Below are 19300 nucleotides of genomic sequence, written 5' to 3' on the forward strand. Positions count from 1 at the left end.
TCCTCTGTCTATGGGATTCTCCAGACAAGAATACTGCCATGCCCTTCTCCAGGGGATCTTCCCAACCCAGGGATTGAACCCAGATCTCCCTCATTGCAGGTAGATTCTTTATCATCTGAGTCACCAGGGTAGCCCCCCCCCAAATGTACATATCTTAATTTTAGAATATGTTATTGCTAAAAAATGCTATCATGGGAGCCTTCAGCAGGCCGTAATCGTTTTGCGGGTGGAGGGTTTGAAATATCGTGAGAATTATCAAAATGTGCCAGAGACAGAAAGTGAACAAATGCTGTTGGAAAAATGGCGCCGATAGACTTGCTTGATTCAGGGTTGCCACAAACCTTCAATTTGTAAGAAACTTTTTTGCAGTGTAATAAAGCGAAACGAGACACACCCCCCCACAGACAGTTCTGTCCATCCACACAGACAGGACCTTCGGCCAGGCCCTGCCCACTGTCCCTGGACCAGCTGCCTCTTGTCCCGATGCCCTGCTTCCCCTCTGTCTCATCAGCCTGTCATTTCCGTATTGCTGCGGAGTCATCTTTCCAAAAACCGGATGTGATCTTGTCATCGTTCTTCCTGAAAACACGTCAGTGCTTCCCACAGTTTTAGAGGCACAGTTGATGCTCTGATAGGTCCATAAGCAGGATCTTCATATATCCTTCTTTGTCACACTGGCCCACATACATGCCTGCTTATTCCTTGGGATCCTAAGGAATGTGTGCCCCTGCTATTCCCACTGTGCTCACAAGGGTCCCCTTTGGGAGATGAAGGATATGGTCGCCCTGCTTCCAGGCCCTGCATGCTGTGGCCCCATCCATCCCTGTAGCCTCTTCCTGACCCCTCTCTCGTCACCCCCTGAGACTGAGCTTCCTTCCTTCAGTCTCCCGTCCTCCCCAACAGCTTTTCCCCCACAAGGCACATGCCTTGCTCTTCTCTCTGCCAGCGGCTTCTTGTCTCTTCTTCCCCTTGAGCTTGGTGAGTCTCGGTTCTGGTTGCATGTTTGAATCATCTGCAGAGCTTTATAACCGAATGCTGGTGCCTGGGCCCATTGCAGACAAATGAAGTCAGACTTTTTTGACTCAAAGCCTCTCAGTTGATTTTAATGTGCGTTGAGCCTTAAGAACCCTGATTGACTTGTGCTCATCCTCTAGGCCACAGCTCAGCTCCTTAGGGAAGCCCTCCCTGACCTCCCCGACCAGGTCACTTCTGCCTGTTTTGCACTCCTAAAGCCCTGCGTACCTCTCCTTACTGTTAGGCACCATAGGGTCACTTATTTGTATGATGACCAAGAGCTAGCTGTGTGACCTTGAACAAGTCACTTAACTTCTCTGTGCCTCAGTTTTCTCCCCTGTAAAATGAGAATAATAAACCTATTGTACAAGGTGAATGAGGGTCAAATGAATTAATTATATGTAAAGCTCTTAGAGGGCTTCCCAGGTGGCGCTAGTGGTAAAGAACTTGCCCGCCAATGCAGGAGACATACAAGATGAGAGTTCGATCCCTGAATCGGGAAGATCTCCTGGAGGAGGGCAGGGCAGCCCACTCCAGTATTCTTGCCTGCAGCATTCCATGGACAGAGAAGCCTGGTGGGCTGTAGTCATGGGGTCACACAGAGTCGGACACGACTGAAGCGACTTAGCCCTTAGTGTCTGGCATATGTTAGCTCTTACTATGATGATGATCATGGTGATGATGATGGTTATCCCCCAGTGGAATCTAGAGAGCCCTAGGGGTGGGATCAGCATCTGCTGTTGGATCGCTCCCCCCGCCCCCCACCCGGGGCAGCACGTGGCACATGAAAGCTCTTTAATAACTGCAGACAGAGTGGTGTCCCAGTGATGTTCTTGGTGACAGGGTAATCAGTTGGCGTGCACAGGACTTGTCTTCTTCAGTTAGGTTCCTTGTCTCTATGGACCTATTGGTTTAGGATCCGTGTTTCTAGTGCCCAGAGTTAGAGTCGTTAGGATCAGACCAACACGGGCTTGTGCTGTTCAGTGTCCCAGGTGGCCCGGCAGGCATTCGCTGCAGCAGCGTCCTGCATGTCCTTCTACGTAAGAGCTCTTTCGAAAGGCAGGCGTGGGGGTGCCCAGGGCTTCTGTGGCAGAGGAAGCTGTCAGCAAGCTGGCATGGTGCTCTGAGTCTAGGAATCAAGCTGAAGCATCTTTCAAGTTAAGTAACCTCAGTAACCTCAGTAACCTCGTGTCCTGGCCCTGCATCTGGGTGACCTGCACACAGCAGGGAGCCGGGTACCCCTCGCTTTGTTGGCTGATGGCACTGCGGGGGGCAGGGGAAGTTAGGGGAGAGGCTGGGTGTGCACGTTTTGTGGTTGATGGAGGATTTATTTATAAAGCGAGAGTGTGATCTGTAGCAGTGTGTCTGGTCCCTGAAAGGCTACTGTACACTCTGAGCAGTGAATTCACAGGAAGAGGCAGGGCAGAGTTGTGTGAACAGCCCGGAAGGCAGAGTCTAAGAACTTCCAGGGTCCTTGGGGAATACCCAGCTTAACTCCCTTGTTTTCACAAGGGGGAGCTGAGACCAGAGCATGGAAGTGACTTGGCTAAGATCGTAGGTGTAGTTTTTATTTTAAGCTGACATCGATCAAGTGCATGCTGTCTGCCAGTCACTGTGCTGATAAGCACAGTATAATCATGATTTCATGAATGCTCACAAATCTAAAAGCCGAAACGTGTGTTTATTTATTGTATTCCACCCACATAGAGTGTTTACTACCTGCCAGGCACCAGGCTGAGCTTTTTACAAAAATTAACTTAATAGCATCTCATGATCCTGTGAACATTTAGTGCTATTATTATTGTTTCTACTTTGAAAATGAGGTGGGACTTCCTTGGTGGTCCAGTGGCTAGGACCCTGCACTCCCAATGCAGGGGGCTCAGGTTCGATCCCTGGTCAGGGAACTGGATCCCACATGACCCAACTAAGAGTTCTGATGCCACAAAGATCCTGCATGAGCAAAGAAGATCAAAGATCCCATGTGCCACAATTAAGACCCAGCACAGCCAAATAGATTAATACCTTTTAGAAAATGAGGAGGTGGAAGCACAGCAATGTTAGGTAATCTGCCCCAAGTCGCGTGAGAAGTCGTTAAGCTTGGGATTCAGTCCAGGAAGCCCAGCCTCGCAGTATGTGCCATCCTGCTGTAGTGTCTCCCCATTTTACAGGTGAGAAAATCGAGGCTTATATAGCTTGAGGAACTTGCTCAAAGCTACATGACTGGGAAGTAGCAGAGCTGGGACAGAATTTGGGCCATCTACCTTGAGACGCTGGCTCACAAGCTGTCTACTAAGTCCCCTCTCATGGGGGCTGGGGTCTCACGGATGAGGGATCCGAGCTGAAGACAGGAGATGGGGGCTAAGGCAGAGCTTGGAGCCAGGCAGGGAGCAGAGGGGTGGATCAGCCCGGTCTGCCTGTGTTGAAGCAGGATGCCTGCAGCTGAATAGTAGCCCTCAGGGCGTGCAGGGCCCTGTCCAGCGCCCCAGGTCCAGCGTTCCACCCTCTGTCCTTCAGAGTTAGTGTGGACTTCACCTCTTCGGGGAACCCTCCCAGATCTGATGCCAGAATCCCTCACCATAAATCCCTCACCATAAGCACCTCGAGCTTCTCTTGCACGGCACTCAGAAGTATGCATTTGTTTGTACCTTTTTACTGTCTCCTCCCAGCTAGGCTGGCAGCCCATCAGGGCAGACCCTGTGTTTGCTTTTGTTCATCCAGCTTCTGACACATACCAGGCGCTCAACAAATACTTGGTGAATAAGTGGATCATTCTCAGGTGGTGCTAGTAGTAAAGAACCCACCTACCAATACAGGAGACATAAGAGATGCAAGTTCGATCCCTAGGTCAGGAAGATCCCCTGGAGAAGGAAATGGTAACCCACTCCAGTATTCTTGCCTGGGAAATCCCATGGACAGAGGAGCCTGGTGAGCTATAGTCCATGGGATCTCAAAGAGTTGGCCACGACTGAGCATGCACACTCACACATGGACTTCCCTGGTGGTCTAGTGGGTAAGGCTCTGTGCTTATAATGCAGAAGGCCCAGGTTCGATCCCTGGTCAGGGAATTAGATCCCACATGCCTCAACCAAGAGTCCGAATGCTACAACTAACGATTCCGTGTCCTGCATCTAAGACCCAACACAGTCAAATAAATAAAATAAAAATAAATATTAAAAAAAAAAAAAACCCCACACACAAACACACTTGCAGTGTTAGATGTTGAAAGAAAGAATATCAACAAAATTTAAAAGGCAAGTGAAAAACCAGGAAAATATTTACTGTGGATATATAGGTGAGTGGGTAATGTTCTTTGAGCTGTATGGGAAGCTTGTTACAAATCATTTAGAAAGAAGCAAACTTGAATTTAAACATGGACAAAGGCTGTGGACAGAAAATGAATGATGACAGTGAACATTTAAGAATATTTACTTCCACCAGTGACTATTAGGCAGTTTTCAGGCAGTAATGCATTGAACTCTCCCATCAACTTAGGCAGTAATTATTATTATTATCCAATTCTTAGATGTAGAAACTGAAACTAGAAAGGGTTAAATAATTTGCCTTGTAGTCCAGAAGCTAATAACTGTGAGAGCTGTGTCTTAAATTTGAATGTGGCTATTAATTAACCCCTAATGTTGACACTGACTCCAGTGCAGATTGTAACCCAGGAAATCATATTTAAAATCCTACTGAAGTTGACACAGCGGAAGCTTGTCTTTAAGTGGAACAATTACTTATTTGCCCACGGGGCGGGGGTTGTAGCAGGCGTGGGTATCACACCCTCCCGCAGGCACTGGAGCATCTACACAGCTCATAAGCACTATTCACTCTGCTCTCCGGGAACACAATGAAAGATCTTCAGCAAATTACAGTGTCCCCCTTTCAACTGTGTAATTACAGCTTCTAACATTCTACGCATTTCTTGGGCACAAAATCTCAATCCACATCATCCTAATTAAGGTTTCCCTGCCTCTTTGTGTCTCGGGAACTCTCGGCATTTTGTTTGCAGTTTGGGACATGGCGATGCTGTTGGGTCACCCAGCGGGCTGGTACGTGCTGTGGGAATTTCATGGTATCCAGATAAACACGAAAATATTCTACTGTCATCAAAACTCTGCAGAGCTATATAAGGAAAAGTCGTATTCCTTTCCGCTTTGTTCCCTCCTGCCTTCCTAAAGAAACACTTTCTTATTAACTTCTCTTGCAGCCTCTCCTTCTAGCGTTTGTTTTTGCAGATCTGAGTAATTTAAAATACACTTTCTTATTCTATCTCACTTTCTCAACCCAAAGGTTGCCTGCAACATAGTTCTGCACCTTGGGTTCTGCTATTTTTTTTTCTTTTTTGAACTTCACTTAAAAATATACCCATAAGATTTTGTCCACTTTAGTGCAGAAAAGTTCATTTTCATACCTGAGTGGTAGTCCATTGTGTAACTGCAGTAAGATTTATTTGAGTATCTCCATCCCTATGACATTTGGCTCATTTAAAATCTCTCACTATTATAAACAATGCTGCAGTGAACAATCACGTGTGTATAAAATTTCCTATGTATGTGAGTTTATCTCCAGAATCAATTCCCAGAAGTGGGACGACTTGGTCAAAAAGGGAGAAGTATTTGAACTTTTGATATGCATGCCCATTTGCTCCGACAAGGTAATGCCGATTGGCCTACTCACCGCACATATGTGTGTCTGTGTTTCCACAGCTTATTAATGCAGTCCAGGGGGATGAACATCTTAAAATTTCATTGTAAGGGTTGTCTATTTCATTTTTAAGGTGTGTTAGAAAAAAACATAATTTTGCACACCAATCCCACAAGTTCACACTCTTATTTTAAAATAGGTTAAAATAGGTTTTAAAATAGGTAAAAGTGGCATGCTGAGTGAAAAAACAGCGCCAAGTATTAATAAATAATTTTATAGGTAGAATATAGGTATGCTAAAATATGACTGCTCAAGACTGAAGTTTGGGAAGTGTTACCATGATTACCTTTTCTCTTTGGAATAATACACTCCAGAGCCTGTACGTCCTTCGTGCAAGGCGCTGTGCTGGGAGCTTTAGTCATCACATCCAGTCAATGAGGTGGGTACTGTGTTTATCTGTGCTTTATGGACAAGGAGGCAGAGAGGCAGAGTGCTTAAGTCACTTGCCTGAGGCCTCACAGTTAACTCCAGAGCCCAGGTTTCCAAGCTTCCTTTTGTTCTGACACTATTTCCAGCTGCGGTCTCCAGGTGCGCCTTGCCTGTCTACCTCCTGGGAAACATACCTTCGAGGCTTTTGTGGCCTGTAAAGGGCCAGGGAGGACACAGTCTGAATTTACAGGCTGCCCTGACTTTCTCCTCTGACTGATGCTGTTGGTGTGTGCTTTCCTGACCTTTGCGTTTCAATGCAGCTTCCGTATTCCTGCAGCTTTGCCTCAGCTCAGCCAAATTTCAGCCCACCTGTGCACAAAGCCATACAGCCCATTCAGATTGAGAGAGGCTATTTTAGGTTGTGATTTAGAGATTTAAAGTTCTTTTTTTCCCCCTGATCTGTGCTTCCTTCATCCTTAGCTGCATGAGCCTGGAGTCAGGTGATGAGCGGAAGATGCTGAGCTGGGACAGGCCTGTCCTTTGGTCCTGGGGAGTAGGTGTTTGCAGTGAAGACTGGTTTGGCGGTGGGAGTGGGAGTTCTGAGTGACCTGACGGTGGCTGGTGCTGCATTTGTGTGGGACGAGGGGTGTCATCATCTGTAACTGTATTGAGTGGGAGAACCTCCGGGAAGGCTGAGGAGCAACCAGGTGACACTCAGGTGTCCCCTCTCTCTTACTGCGTATTTGGAACCTGACAAACTTGATTACAGTCCTATCTCTTCTTTCTTGCTTTGTGACCTTGGATAAGTTACTTCAGTAAGCCTCAATTTGGTCATCTGGAATACCAGGACTATAACTCCTATGTCCTTGGCTTTTATGAAAGTTTAATGATATGATATCTAGGTGGTGCTAGTGGTAAAGAACCTGCCTACCAGTGTAGGAGACATAAAAGACACAGGTTCGATCCCTGGGTCAGGAAGATCCCCTGGAGAAGGAAGTGGCAACTGACTCCAGTATTCTTGCTTGGGACAACGGACAGAGGAGCCTGGTGGGCTGCAATCCATGGGGTCACGAAGAGTCAGACAGGACTTAGCGACTAAACAACAACAATAATAATGATGTGATGTGGAACCCTTAGCACAGCACTTGGCAGAGTGCTGAATTCATGGTGGCAGTGAGAATCACGGTAGTTGATTATCATTTTATTGTTGTTATTTGACAATCTCTTGCATCAGGATCAGAAGTGGAAGAAAACTTGGAAATCCACATTTGCCTAATATGAAGCATGACAGAGCTCAACGCCATGAAACAGTGGGTAGAGGCATCATGCCAGGATCCTGTGAGAACCCGATTTCTTAGGGGTGGGAGAGATGGCCAGGGACAGTGGAGGTCAAGTGGTAATGCTGGGGGAGGGATACAGAAATTTCAAGCCCATTTCTGAAAGCTCTTGGCACCGAGTCACATGAACTCATCATTCAGGAGTATGAGGTTATGTCCACATGTGGTTGGACTTCAGCCAGTGACTCCTAGGGAGAGAGGATGGGGAGTGTGGCAAAAGTCACAAACCCAAATTCCTACAGGGGCCAGGTGGGGAAGGGAAGAGAGTGAAGCAGGCAAGGTATGAGACAATAGAGAGTGATGGTAACTGTGGAGAACGAGGAAGCTTATCCTTCATCTAAAGGGGGCCAGTGCTGCTCCGCCCAGAGGAGGGTTGCCCCAACTTGTGAGTTTTCAAAAGGAGCCAGAAATCTACATTTTTGTCTGATGTTTCAGGATTTTTAAAATACTTTTAAGACGCTCCATATGGGCCAAATACCGCTTGTTTGTAAACTTGGTGTGGCCCTTGGCATCCAGATGGTAACCTCTGAACGTGAAGAAGGACCCGGGCCAGGAATGGGGTTGGGCTGCGGGCGCACTCGAGGGGGTCCAGTCGGTGTGGGCTGTGCTGGGGAGGCCGACGGTAGAACAAGGTCGGGGAGGGAAGGAGGCAGGGGTGGGCATTGCCTCTTTGACTGGGGTCCAGACAGACCTGGGGGGAGAGTTCTGACTTAGAGGCCACGTGGATCCCTAACCTCATCCTGGTCAATAGCCACAGCCTCAGAGGCTGGAAAGGAATGTACCTCGGCTAAAGGTGGGGCTGCCATTTAACCTGTATCCACAAGCACAACTGGACCAATTGTGAAAATGATGAAGTATTTACCTGCTGATTGGTGAATAGCTACTGGGCCCTCGGAACCTCCCCCCCCCCCCACCTTCCACCCACCCACTTCTTTCCCTAGCAGCTCCTCCCCACCCCACCTTGCCATGATTGGGCAACTAAAGCGTTAACTCCCAGTGTAGCTAGGCTCTGCAGTCCATTCTGATCGGTCGGTGGGCAGTCGTGCCCATACTTGAGCCAAAGTGATTGTAAATATCTTGACAATGTTTCCACCCCCTCCCCTCCTCCCAGTGCAGGTTGCAGATGCCTGCTTAGGTTGGCTTAAGCATGAAGGAGAAATTTTAGAGGACACAGGAGAGTCAGATGGAGCTGAGGGCATGATGCCAGGCCCCTAGGAGACTGCAACCAGGAGCTCCATCCCTGGGGTCATGAAGCCTTTGTCTTTGTTCCTTTCTCCTTGGAGCCTGCTGTCAGTAATCACCATTTCAGCCCCAAGGCTCCACATGTCCTCACTGCCCTGCCCCTGACACTTGAGCCGAGCATCCACCTCTCCATGGGTTTGGGGGAGGGTCATCTCCAGGTGCAGACCCGCCCCTTGAGCCTGGGCAGACATAGACAGGCACCCTGAATGGTTCTCCTTGAAGGTCCTAAGAACCCCAGCTTTGGGCGTGTAGCTTTGTTCCCAGCTCTCCCAAGTGGAAGGAAGGAAGGGACCAGAATCAATCAGGAGATGACCTGGTTTTCTGGGTGGTCTGAGAGATGCGAGCGGGTGTGGGGGTGGGGGTGGGGATGGGTGGAGTTGGTATTTATAAGCCTTAGCCCTCCTAAAAGCAGAGGCAAGGGAACGAGATTGGAGGAGCCTCCGTCAGCCTCTAAATAAACCACAGAGAAACAGACTTTCCTCTGCGTCTTGCCTGAGTGGCCTTTCTTTCTCCTGTCTGGTGTCATTCATCTTGCATAGGACTCTCCAGGCCACATGCATCATCTAGGGCCTGTCTGTGCTTCATAGCGATGACTGCGACCCCCCGCTGCCATCCCAGCTCACTGACCTCTAAATATGTGCCACGTACTGTGTGCCAAGCAGTGCTCGCAGTGGCTGGGGAGCCCTGGGCAAGTCACTGCACGTCTCTGTCCCTTGATTTCCTCATCTGTAAAATGGGGTAGTAAGCAGTACAAACTTCACAGAGGTGTTATGACAATTAAATGAGTTAATGTCTGATAAGTCCCTGCAAGTGGCTCCTGGCGTGAATTAAACACTCAATAAATGTTAACTCTCACTCATTAAATATTTATCGAGTACCTTCTATATGCCAAGTACAATATATGCTCTGGGATATCATGGAGAGCAAAATTCCCTCATGGTGCATGCAGCTAAGCATGAGAGAAATGCAGTTAAACGCACAGCTACAGCACAGTGGTATAAATACTGTGATGGGAAAGATAGGGATGAGTGTTAGACACTCAGTCATGTCCGACTCTTTGTAACCCAATGGACTGTAGCCCGCCAGGCTCCTCTGTCCATGGAATCCTCCAGGCAAGAATGCTGGAGTGGGGTTGCTGTGCCCTTGTCCAGGGGACCATCCCAACCCAGGGATCAAACCCAGGTCTCCCACTGCAGGCAGATTCTTTACCATCTGAGCCACCTGGGAAGCCCAAAGGGGTGAGGGTCATGACAATTATTTCGTTTTGCTTTCTCTCTGCCATTAGAACATAAGTTCCACCAGAGGAACTGTCTCCTTTGCTCACAGTTGTACCCTCAGTGCCTGGGAAGAACTTTGCTCTCAGAAAACATTTACTGGGTGAATGAACAAAGGAAAGCAGAAAGGAAGTGCTCTTTTAGCTGGACCTGAAGGATGAGGCATTAATGAAGTTGGGGGCTGCAGATGAAAGAGAGAATACCCTGCTGTATCCCCACTTTGGAGCCAGGCAGACCTGGGGTGAGTCCCAGCCCTCCAGGGGCCATCTGGTTGACCTTGGAGAAGGTTCTTCTCTCTAGACTGGGTTCCTTTCATCGTCACTGAAATGAGAATGAGTAACACCTTCCATATGGCTGTCACTGGGCATATGGACAGCTCGCAATCACTGTGTTTTCTTCCTCCTTCTCTTTCTTTGTGCATCTTGGCACCTCCTGATGCAGAAGAGACTTGCTAAGATGGAGAGGGTTGTTTTTTTTTGGAAAATTTTTTAATTGGAGGATAATTGCTTTATAATGTTGTGTTGATTTCTGCTGTACTGCAGTGCAAATCAGTCACAACTATATGTATATACCCCCTCCCGCTTGAGGCTCCCTCCCACCCCCCATCTCACCCCTCTAGGTCATCACAGAGCACCAGTCTGGGCTCCCTGTTATATAGCAGCTTCTCACTAATTATCTGTTTTACTGATAGTGATGCTGAGAGCCTGGCCTCTGTGCACCAGTGCTGAATTGAACCTTGGAGACAGGGTCTTGGGTGAAGTAGAAAAGAATAGCTTCGTTGCTTTGCCAGGCAAAGGGGGCCATAGAAGGTTCCTGCCCTTGAAATTGTGTGTCCCAACCCAGGACAGTTTGGTGAGGAGTTTTATAGCGATGGTTCAATGGCGGGGTTGCTGATAGGATTAGGGTGTGCAGGGTCTACATTCCTTTAATCTGGTCTCAGGTGATCTTGAACCAGGACCCTGCCTGAAGTCTGCACTGTTGTTTCTGCTCTTCCCTTCGATAGTGTCTGGTTAGGAATGCTGGAATCCTTCTCCTTGAGACTCCCCACTAAGATACATGCATGGAGGAAAGTGCCAGCAAAGAGCAACTTTATTGTTAGTGGGGTTTTGCCTCAGATCTCCAAGTAGAGCTCATGAGGCCCTTGGGGACTCCTTTCTTTCTATTGAGGTAGGCCTCAGTCTGTCAGTTCAGTCGCTCAGTCGTATCTGACTCTTTGTGACCCCATGGAATGCAGCACGCCAGGCTTGCCCGCCCATCACCAACTCCCAGAGCTTGCTCAAACTCATGTCCATTGAGTTAGTGATGTCATCCAACCATCTCATCCTCTGTCGTCCCCTTCTCCTTCCACCTTCAATTTTTCCCAGCATCAGGGTCTTTTCCAATGAGTCAGTTCTTCACATCAGGTGGCCAAAGTATTGGAGTTTTCAGCTTCAGCATGAGGTAGGCCTAAGGGCAGTTAAAACATCCTCAAAGCTAATTCTTGGCTCCTATAAAGTCAACATATCAGGGAACCCAGAAGGGAGCACAGGAACCAAGAGGAGAGAGAGATCTTGCTTCAGGACTTGGAGTGGAGTTGGTCCAGGCCACTCACTCATGCCCACCCTTCTTAGGGTGAGAACTTGGGACCTGGACCCAGTCGCCTCTTGGAGAGGCGGGAGCTACAGGCAAGAAAGAGAAAGCCACGCCCACTTACAGGTGGGCGTGGCTTTAAGGCCTCTGAAAGCTCCACCCACTGAGGCTGGACCAGTCAGCATCCTGGAATTTGACCAACCAGACAGGCTCTCATCTTCCTTAGAAACCCAGGTGGCACAGTGGTAAAGAATCCACTTGCCGGTGCAGGAGACACAGGAGACCCGGGTTCGATCCCTAGATCCGGAAGATCCCCTGGAGTAGGAAATGGCAACTTGCTCCAGTATTCTTGCCTGGAAAATTCCATAGAAAGAGGAGCCTGGCGGGCTACAGTCTATGGAGTTGCAAAGAGTTGAGCCAACGAGGGGAGTGAGAGAAGCCTTGAGCTCCCCCTTCAGGGCAATGCGGGTCATGAACAGGTGGGTCTGAGGTACTCATTTCTCACCTTTTAAGGTGGATTCACATGAGGCAGGCAGCGGGAAGCATTTTATGGCACAGAGCACTGGGACTGTTTCCAGGAACCTGATTTTTTTTTTTTTTTTTAAGTCTCATTGCCCAAGAATGTAAATATGGCTGGTTAAGCCATCAACTGGGAGCCTGTAGTTTTTGCTTTGTGATGTCCAAGCCCTGATGTTACTGGGGTAGCAGCTCAGTCCTCGAGCAGGAGATGTGACGGCTGGGGTCCTTCTGAATCCTGGAGCTCTGCAGGCCCCACAGCCAGAGCAGAGCTGACTCTGCCTCTTCACCTGGGCTCTTCAGGGCTGTGCAAGGGTCAGCCCTTCACCCCTTTGACCTGACCGCAGAGGCTTGGAAAATCAGGAAAGAAACATTGTAGCTCATTAAGAAAATGCAGGCCAACAAAAGCCTTCAGGGATGGAGGATATTTTAGGCAGACTTGTTGAAATAGAGTTTTCATGCAGCAAAAGTCACTTTTTAAAACATACATACAGTAAAATTCATATGGTGGATAATATAGCTCATTTCAGTCACCCCATAAAAGTTCCCACATTCTGTCCCTTTGTTATCAATTTCCTTTTCTCCTCTGATCCTTCTTAACCACCGATGTGTCTTCTGTCCCCATAGTTACGCTTTTTCTTTTCTTTTCTTTTTAGTTTTGCCTTTTCTAGAATGTCATTTAAACAGAATTAAACAGCATGTATGTGACATCATTATCTTACCCTAATGCTTTTGAGATTCAGAAAGGTTACCTGTATCATTCCTTCTTACTGCTGAAAAGCATTCAATTATGTGGCTACACCACACGTTGTTTATCGATTCACATGTTAAATGTTTAGTGCTTAGGTTGTTTCCAGACTTTGGATTTTATAAATAAGGCGATTATAAGCTTTCAGGTTTTTCTGTAGATTCATGTATTCATTTCACACCTAGGAGTGGGAATACTGCGTCACATATGATAAGGGGATGTTTGCCTTCATAAGAAACTGCCATGCTACTTTCCAAAGTGACCCTACCATTTTGCATCCCCCCAATATTGTCAGAGAGTGCCAATTCTGTTCTCTCCACATCAGCACTTGGTATTGTCACTATCAGTTTCCTAAAATGTTAGCCATCCTAGAAGGTATAAAGATTATTTTTACATTTTGAAAATAACAGTTTGCTAAGGAGAAATGCTCATTATTTTTATAGCACATAATATAATTTCTACTTATTGTGTCTGTTTCCTTATTTGTTCATTTTCTGTCTCTATTAGAATGTGTTTTGGAAAGGCACTTGCATCATTAAATATATGTGAACGGATGAATGAATGGATTAGGGAAGAGATGGGTAGCTTATGACAAAGTCTAGAATGTCAGGTCAGCCTCGGATTGGAACCTGGGGCTCTTGTCTTCTCTTCTGCAGTATACTCTTTCATGGAGGAAGCAACTTGCAGGCTAGGTTGGGAAAGAGAAGAAGAAATTTTTTTTATAATTAGAGCATCTCTTGAAGAAGACAGATATCATGTGGAGCCAGAGTCATGAAGGGCATAGCATGTTTGGAGTATGAACCAATCCTGTGTACGAAACTGTAGTGTGTGTTGGAGGCATCGTTGGGATCACATGGGAGGTGTAATAATAGTGCAAAAGCTTTCACTGCTTACTGTGTGCCGGGCGGTTCTAAGATCTCTCCATAGGTTAATTCATTTATTATTCCCAATGATCCTGTAAGCTTACAGCATTATCAGTTTCTTCATTGTCCAGACAAGGGAAGTGAAGCACAAAGAAATTAAATACCTTGCTCAAAATTATGCATCTAAGAAGAACCCAGGCAGTTTATGATCCTAAGTCTGTACCTTTAACTTCTGCACTACACTGCCGGGTTAGAAAGGGTACATTAGTTAGTTAGGGAACCATGTAAGTCGCTGTAACAAATAACCCCCAAATATAGTGACTTGAATAAGACAGAAGGTAGGTTTTCTCTCAGATGTCTGTCTAAAGGGACAAAGTGCAGGACCAGTGGGTCCAAGGTGGTCACTTCAAGTTCTCACCATCTTCCAGCCAGTGGGAATGGAAGAAGGGGCCTGGGAGGCTGTACCATGCAGGGTGCTAAGTCACTTCAGTTGTGTCTGACTCTTTGCAACCCTATGCGTGGTAGCCCATCAGGCTCCTCTGTCATGGGATTCTCCAAGCAGGAATACTGGAGTGGGTTGCCATGCCCTCCTTCAGGGGATTTTCCTGACCCAGGGATCGAACCCACATCTCTTACATCTCCTACATTGGCAGGTGGATTCTTTACCAGTAGCGCCACCTGCGAATCCTGGGAGGATGTATGTGCTTAGTCGTTCAGTCATGTCTGACTCTTTGTCACGCCATGGACTGTAGCCCGCCAGGCTTCTCTGTCCATGGGATTCTCCAGGCAAGAATACTGGAGTGGGTTGCCATTCCCTTCTCCAGAGGATCTTCCCAACCCAGGGACTGAACCCAGGCCTCCCACGTTGCAGACAGATTCTTTACCATCTGAGCCACCAGGGAAGCCTGGGAGGATGTACACCTTCCTTTTAAAGGAATGACTGAAACACATACATCCCATTGGTGAGAACTCAATCACATGGACATACCAAGTTGCAAAGGAGGCTGGGAAATGTGGTCTATAGTTGGATAGTCATGCGCTCTGCTGCAACTCAAGGGTTCTCTTATTGAAAGGAAGACTGGGTATTGGTGGAAAACTAGTACTCCCTGACACAATCTGCAGACTATTCACTGGACTTTGAACTCTGTCCTGTTGATGATGGTGGTGGTGGTTTAGTTGCCAAGTCATGTCCGACTCTTGCAACCCCATGGACTGTAGCCCCCCAGGCTCCTCTGTCCATGGGATTCTCCAGGCAAGAATACTGGAGTGGGTTGTCATTTCCTTCTCCAGGGGATCTTCCCGACCCAGGAATTGAACCTGGGTCTCCTGCATTGTAGGCAGATTCTTTACCAACTGAGCTGCAAGGGAAGACTAGATGATGAGGTCCTAGCAAATGGCCTCTAAGTGGGGAGATTTCAGGCCTTGGGTTTTAGATCATCTGGAAGTTGCTCGGAAGATAAAGGAGAGAGGAGTAGACAAGGGGACCGACCCTTCTACTTCATGTATCGGGAGTTTTGTTTGCTGTCTCTGCAGCCCTTGCTGCCGGCAGGAGTCAGTAGGTTGGGTTCCCCCATGGAGTGCTTCCAGGCACGGTGAGTGTGTGCTGGGGTGAGAATGGGAGCCATCAGCCGTCTTAGTCATTCCGTGACTGCTTATCAAGCATGGTGTTTGGGTACAGCGCTCCTGCGATGGCCCCAGCAGGTGTGATGGATGCTGGGGGCCAAGTTCCGTTCTCAGCGAGTCCTCCAGTGATGCTGAGTGCAGTGTGAAACCTTGGCGTGCCTCACTGACGCCGGCCTCTTTTGTTGTTTCTTTGGCCCTCAGGACCCCCGAAGCAAACACAAGTTCAAGATCCACACATACTCCAGCCCCACGTTTTGTGACCACTGCGGGTCACTGCTCTATGGACTTATCCACCAGGGGATGAAATGTGACAGTAAGTACATGTGCCCTCGGGCAGCCTCTGTTGCCCGGGCTGCTTCCTCATGGTTTGGGGCCCGAGTCTGCAGCACATTCTCCCAAGTCCTGGGTGGGTACCCCTTGCGTGACGCTGAGTAACAATAACCAACAATAACTATTTATTTAGGGCACGATTCAAGGCTGTCCTTTGGGCCTGGATCGGCCTTGCTCATACCTGTGTGGTGGGTTAGCAAGTTGGTGCTGATGCAGGACCCTGAACTTGGGCACGCAGATTCCAGGGGGCTCTCCATCCTTTCGCCATCCTTCTCTCCCCATAACTCATTTCCAGCTTTTTAATCTGCCTGCTGCCTCCTGGAGGTTGGGTGGGCTGAGAAGGGATGCCCTCACCACCCCCGTCCCTGTGATGCCGTGCCCCCAGCTCCCATGGAATCCTCTGAAATGACCCGTAGGGTGACCCAGCCTCTCCTGACTTCTCAGACTGATACGAGGGACCCCTAGTGAACACGGGACTCCAGGGATGGCCTGGAGCAGCCGTGGGGCTTAGGGGAAACCAGCCACCCATTGAAAGAAGCACAGAGGCGCTCCGGGAGTGTGGGCAGGGAGCCAGTATTTATCACATCACACAGGAGACTTCAGTCGGTCAGATTCAGTTTGCAGACGTATTCCATTCATCTTGCCCTGCTGGGTCTTAAGTTTTTTTCTTGCAGTTAGTTACGGTGGGTACTGTGGGGGCTCAGCTCAGGTTCCAAGATGATGCCCCTCCCAGGGCTGGTTCATGATCACAGACTGGCAGGCGCAGGGGCAAAGGCCTGGCCCCCTTGCGTCAATCTGGGACAACACCAAAGCAGAAGCGTCATCTGAGCCCCCGAGTCCCTCCTCCTCTCAGCCTCAGGGCATCCTCATGGGCCAGCTCCTCCTCCCTCCACAGAGCCCCTCACCGTCAACCTTCTCACAACTCCCATTCTCAGGCTCTTTCCCGGGAAGCAACCTATCATCAATATTTAAAAATGGGGAGAGGTCAGGATTCCTGCTTAAGCCTGAAAAATGGGAAAATCTTGGTAACTTTGGGCGGGGACCCTATGCCGCTGTGCACTCAAGTTGGCCAAGACCACCACATCCGCACCTTCCCTCACTATGTTAGACACCCCCGTGTCACTGGAGTTGGTGACTCTGGCTTCAGAGCCGTTGCGGGTGTCCCGTGTACCCCAACCTTCCGGGGAGGACAGACACCTTCCGCCTCCTCTGTCCATGAGGGCCTGGGGTGTCGGGAGTTGGGAGCGGGGAAGTTGGAGAAGCAAGCCCTTCGGATGAAACCCGGGCAGGGCAGGCTGGTCTCCACCCGCCTCGGAGGGAAGGAGGGGAACCGGAGGGGTCCAGCCTACACCAGCCTGAGCCGCGCTCCCTGCCTCTGTCCCCGCAGCCTGCATGATGAACGTCCACAAGCGCTGCGTGATGAACGTCCCCAGCCTCTGCGGCACGGACCACACGGAGCGCCGAGGCCGCATCTACATCCAAGCCCACATCGAGAGGGAGGTCCTCATTGTTGTCGGTAGGTGGCGCTAGGGCCCCCGTGCCGGCTCTGCGGGACCCGGACCCGGCTGGAGCGCTGAGTCAGGGGAGCGAGGGATGGGACGGGCGGCGCGGGGGCGAGGCGGGAGGTGCGGCGATGCGGCCTTCCTCCTCGATCCCCGCCCCAACACCCCCCCCCCCCCCACCCCATTCCAGCCTCTCCCCGCCGTAGGCACCGTTAGAAACTGCACCTCGCAGGGCGAGGCTCTCAGCACCTCCTGTGCGGTGGAACTCAGAGCTGGAGCCGCCGCGGGAGCACGTTGGTTTTCTCCAAGACCTCAGAGGTGTTGTCACGAGCCAGTAAAGCAGACAAGATGCTGAACACCTTAATTTTATGGCAGGCTCTGGCCGGTGGACTAAACCTACTCTGAAGCCAGATACAGTAGCTAATAACGGTGAAAAATTATTCGAATTTAGATTATTTCTCTTGCCTTCTTAGTTTTCATTTATTTCTACCCTGCAGATCTATTATTTCTAGATTTTTGTATAACATAATGATGGGCAGTGCAATTGGTTTATCTCTTCCATGCGGGAAGAAAAAGGTTTCCAACTTCCTTATTGTTCCCCACCTCCTTTCGCTCGCCATCGCCCCCGGCCTCTCTCTTCCACTCCTCATCTTTGGAGCGTGCAGTTCTGTCTCCTTTTTACCATAGCAGAGAACGGATGCTTGGTTCTTTCCCAAACTTTTCCAGTGCGAAAATAGAGTCTTGCTGATAAACACCCAGTTTGGAAGAATGTTACATCTTGGGGAAGAGAAAGAGATGCGGTATTCATCCCTGGGGCTCCCTGGGTATTTGCAGTGTTTCTTTCTTAAGCATGATGGTCACCACTCTGGTCCTGTTCTGTTATTCTCCATACTTTTTGCAATTCTGAAATACTTCATGCTACAATATAAGAAAGAGGGATAATAAAGCCTGCTGAAGAGGTTCAGCTAGGTGTCTGGCCCTCCTAATGGAGCATTCAGGAAATACGGGGCTCAGACACATCCAGCTCAAACAGAATGAAAATGCAGCTGGCTGGGTGGGTAACTTAGCCACGTGTGTTACGTGGGTGTGCTAAGTCACTTCAGTTGAGCCCGACTCTTTGCAACCCATGGACTGTCGCCAGCCAGGCCCCTGTGTCCTTGGGATTTCCCAGGCAAGCATACTGGAGTGAGTTGCATGCCCTTCTCCAGGGGATCTTCCCGACCCAGGGGTTGAATCTACGTCTCCTGCATCTCCTGTATTGCAGGCAGATTCTTTACCTCTGAGCCACTGGAGAAGCCCAACCTAGCCATAAAGCTGTGATAAATCCAATACTGAACTGGGTCATAATGGGACTTGGAAGGAATTCTCTCCCCAACGCTTGTGTCAAACTTCTTAGACTTCATCACTAATTAATTTAAACAAGGTTTTGTGACTTAGTATCTTAGGAGACTGATCATAGAAGGGATTGATTTTGCAAAAATTGATCTCAGGGTCCAGAATGGTTCAGCTGCTCTGAAGAATTGTGCTTATACCACGTAAAAGTTGAAAATGTCCCTGTAAAATATAAACTGTTTTATAGTGAGGTTCCTGACACCCAGTGGGCTCTTAAGGAGTGTGTATTTCATTTGATGTGCTTTTTCCTCTGAAAGGAAGGTGAGCGGCTGACTTTGTCCCAGTGGAATGCCTGAGGGTCCCCAACGAGTAGAATGTCTCTTAGTAGTAGGCTTCCTTGGTGACTCAGATGGTAAAGAATCTGCCTGCAATGCGGGAGACAGGTGTTTGATCCCTGGGTTGGGACGATCCCCTGGAAAAGGAAATGGCAACCCAATCCAGTATTCTTGCCAGGAGAATTCCATGGACAGAGGAGCCTGGCAGGCTACAGTCCATGGGGTTGCAGAGTCAGACACGACTAAGTAACTATCACTCACCCAAGGTGTATAAGCCTCAAGAAAAGCTGAATTCCCCCACTGTCTATAAACTTCCTGGGCAGACAGGGCAAAAACGAGACTCTGCTGCCCTCTACTGTGATTTTCTAGGAACTACACTGGTTCATATATTACTATGGACAGCCACATCTTCAACCAACCTGTTGAATGCACAGTGCTTAAAACCAAAGCACATCATAATGCCCTCAAGGTCCATCCATTGTTTCCACCATAAAAAAATAAGTAATTATGTGACATTATATAGGCCTTAACTAATGCAGGGA

The 19300-nt window shown here is 48.7% G+C and overlaps 1 protein-coding gene and 2 non-coding genes across 3 annotated transcripts in view; all 3 read left to right on the plus strand.

Moving 5' to 3' along the window:
* PRKCB (protein kinase C beta) overlaps positions 1–19300 on the plus strand; it is a 221911-nt gene that overhangs the window by 35501 nt on the left and 167110 nt on the right. The window contains exons 3-4 of the mRNA XM_065919292.1: positions 15461–15572; positions 16977–17105. Of these exons, the coding sequence (XP_065775364.1) occupies positions 15461–15572; positions 16977–17105 (241 nt within the window). The remainder of the gene's footprint in view (positions 1–15460; positions 15573–16976; positions 17106–19300) is intronic.
* Positions 2846–2918, plus strand: TRNAG-CCC (transfer RNA glycine (anticodon CCC)). Its single transcript has one exon. It is a non-coding gene; the product is annotated as a tRNA-Gly (tRNA).
* On the plus strand, positions 4007–4079 carry TRNAI-UAU (transfer RNA isoleucine (anticodon UAU)). The gene has a single exon. It is a non-coding gene; the product is annotated as a tRNA-Ile (tRNA).

The sequence above is a fragment of the Muntiacus reevesi genome, chromosome 2 (genome assembly GCF_963930625.1).
Source record: "Muntiacus reevesi chromosome 2, mMunRee1.1, whole genome shotgun sequence".
NCBI lineage: Eukaryota > Metazoa > Chordata > Mammalia > Artiodactyla > Cervidae > Muntiacus > Muntiacus reevesi.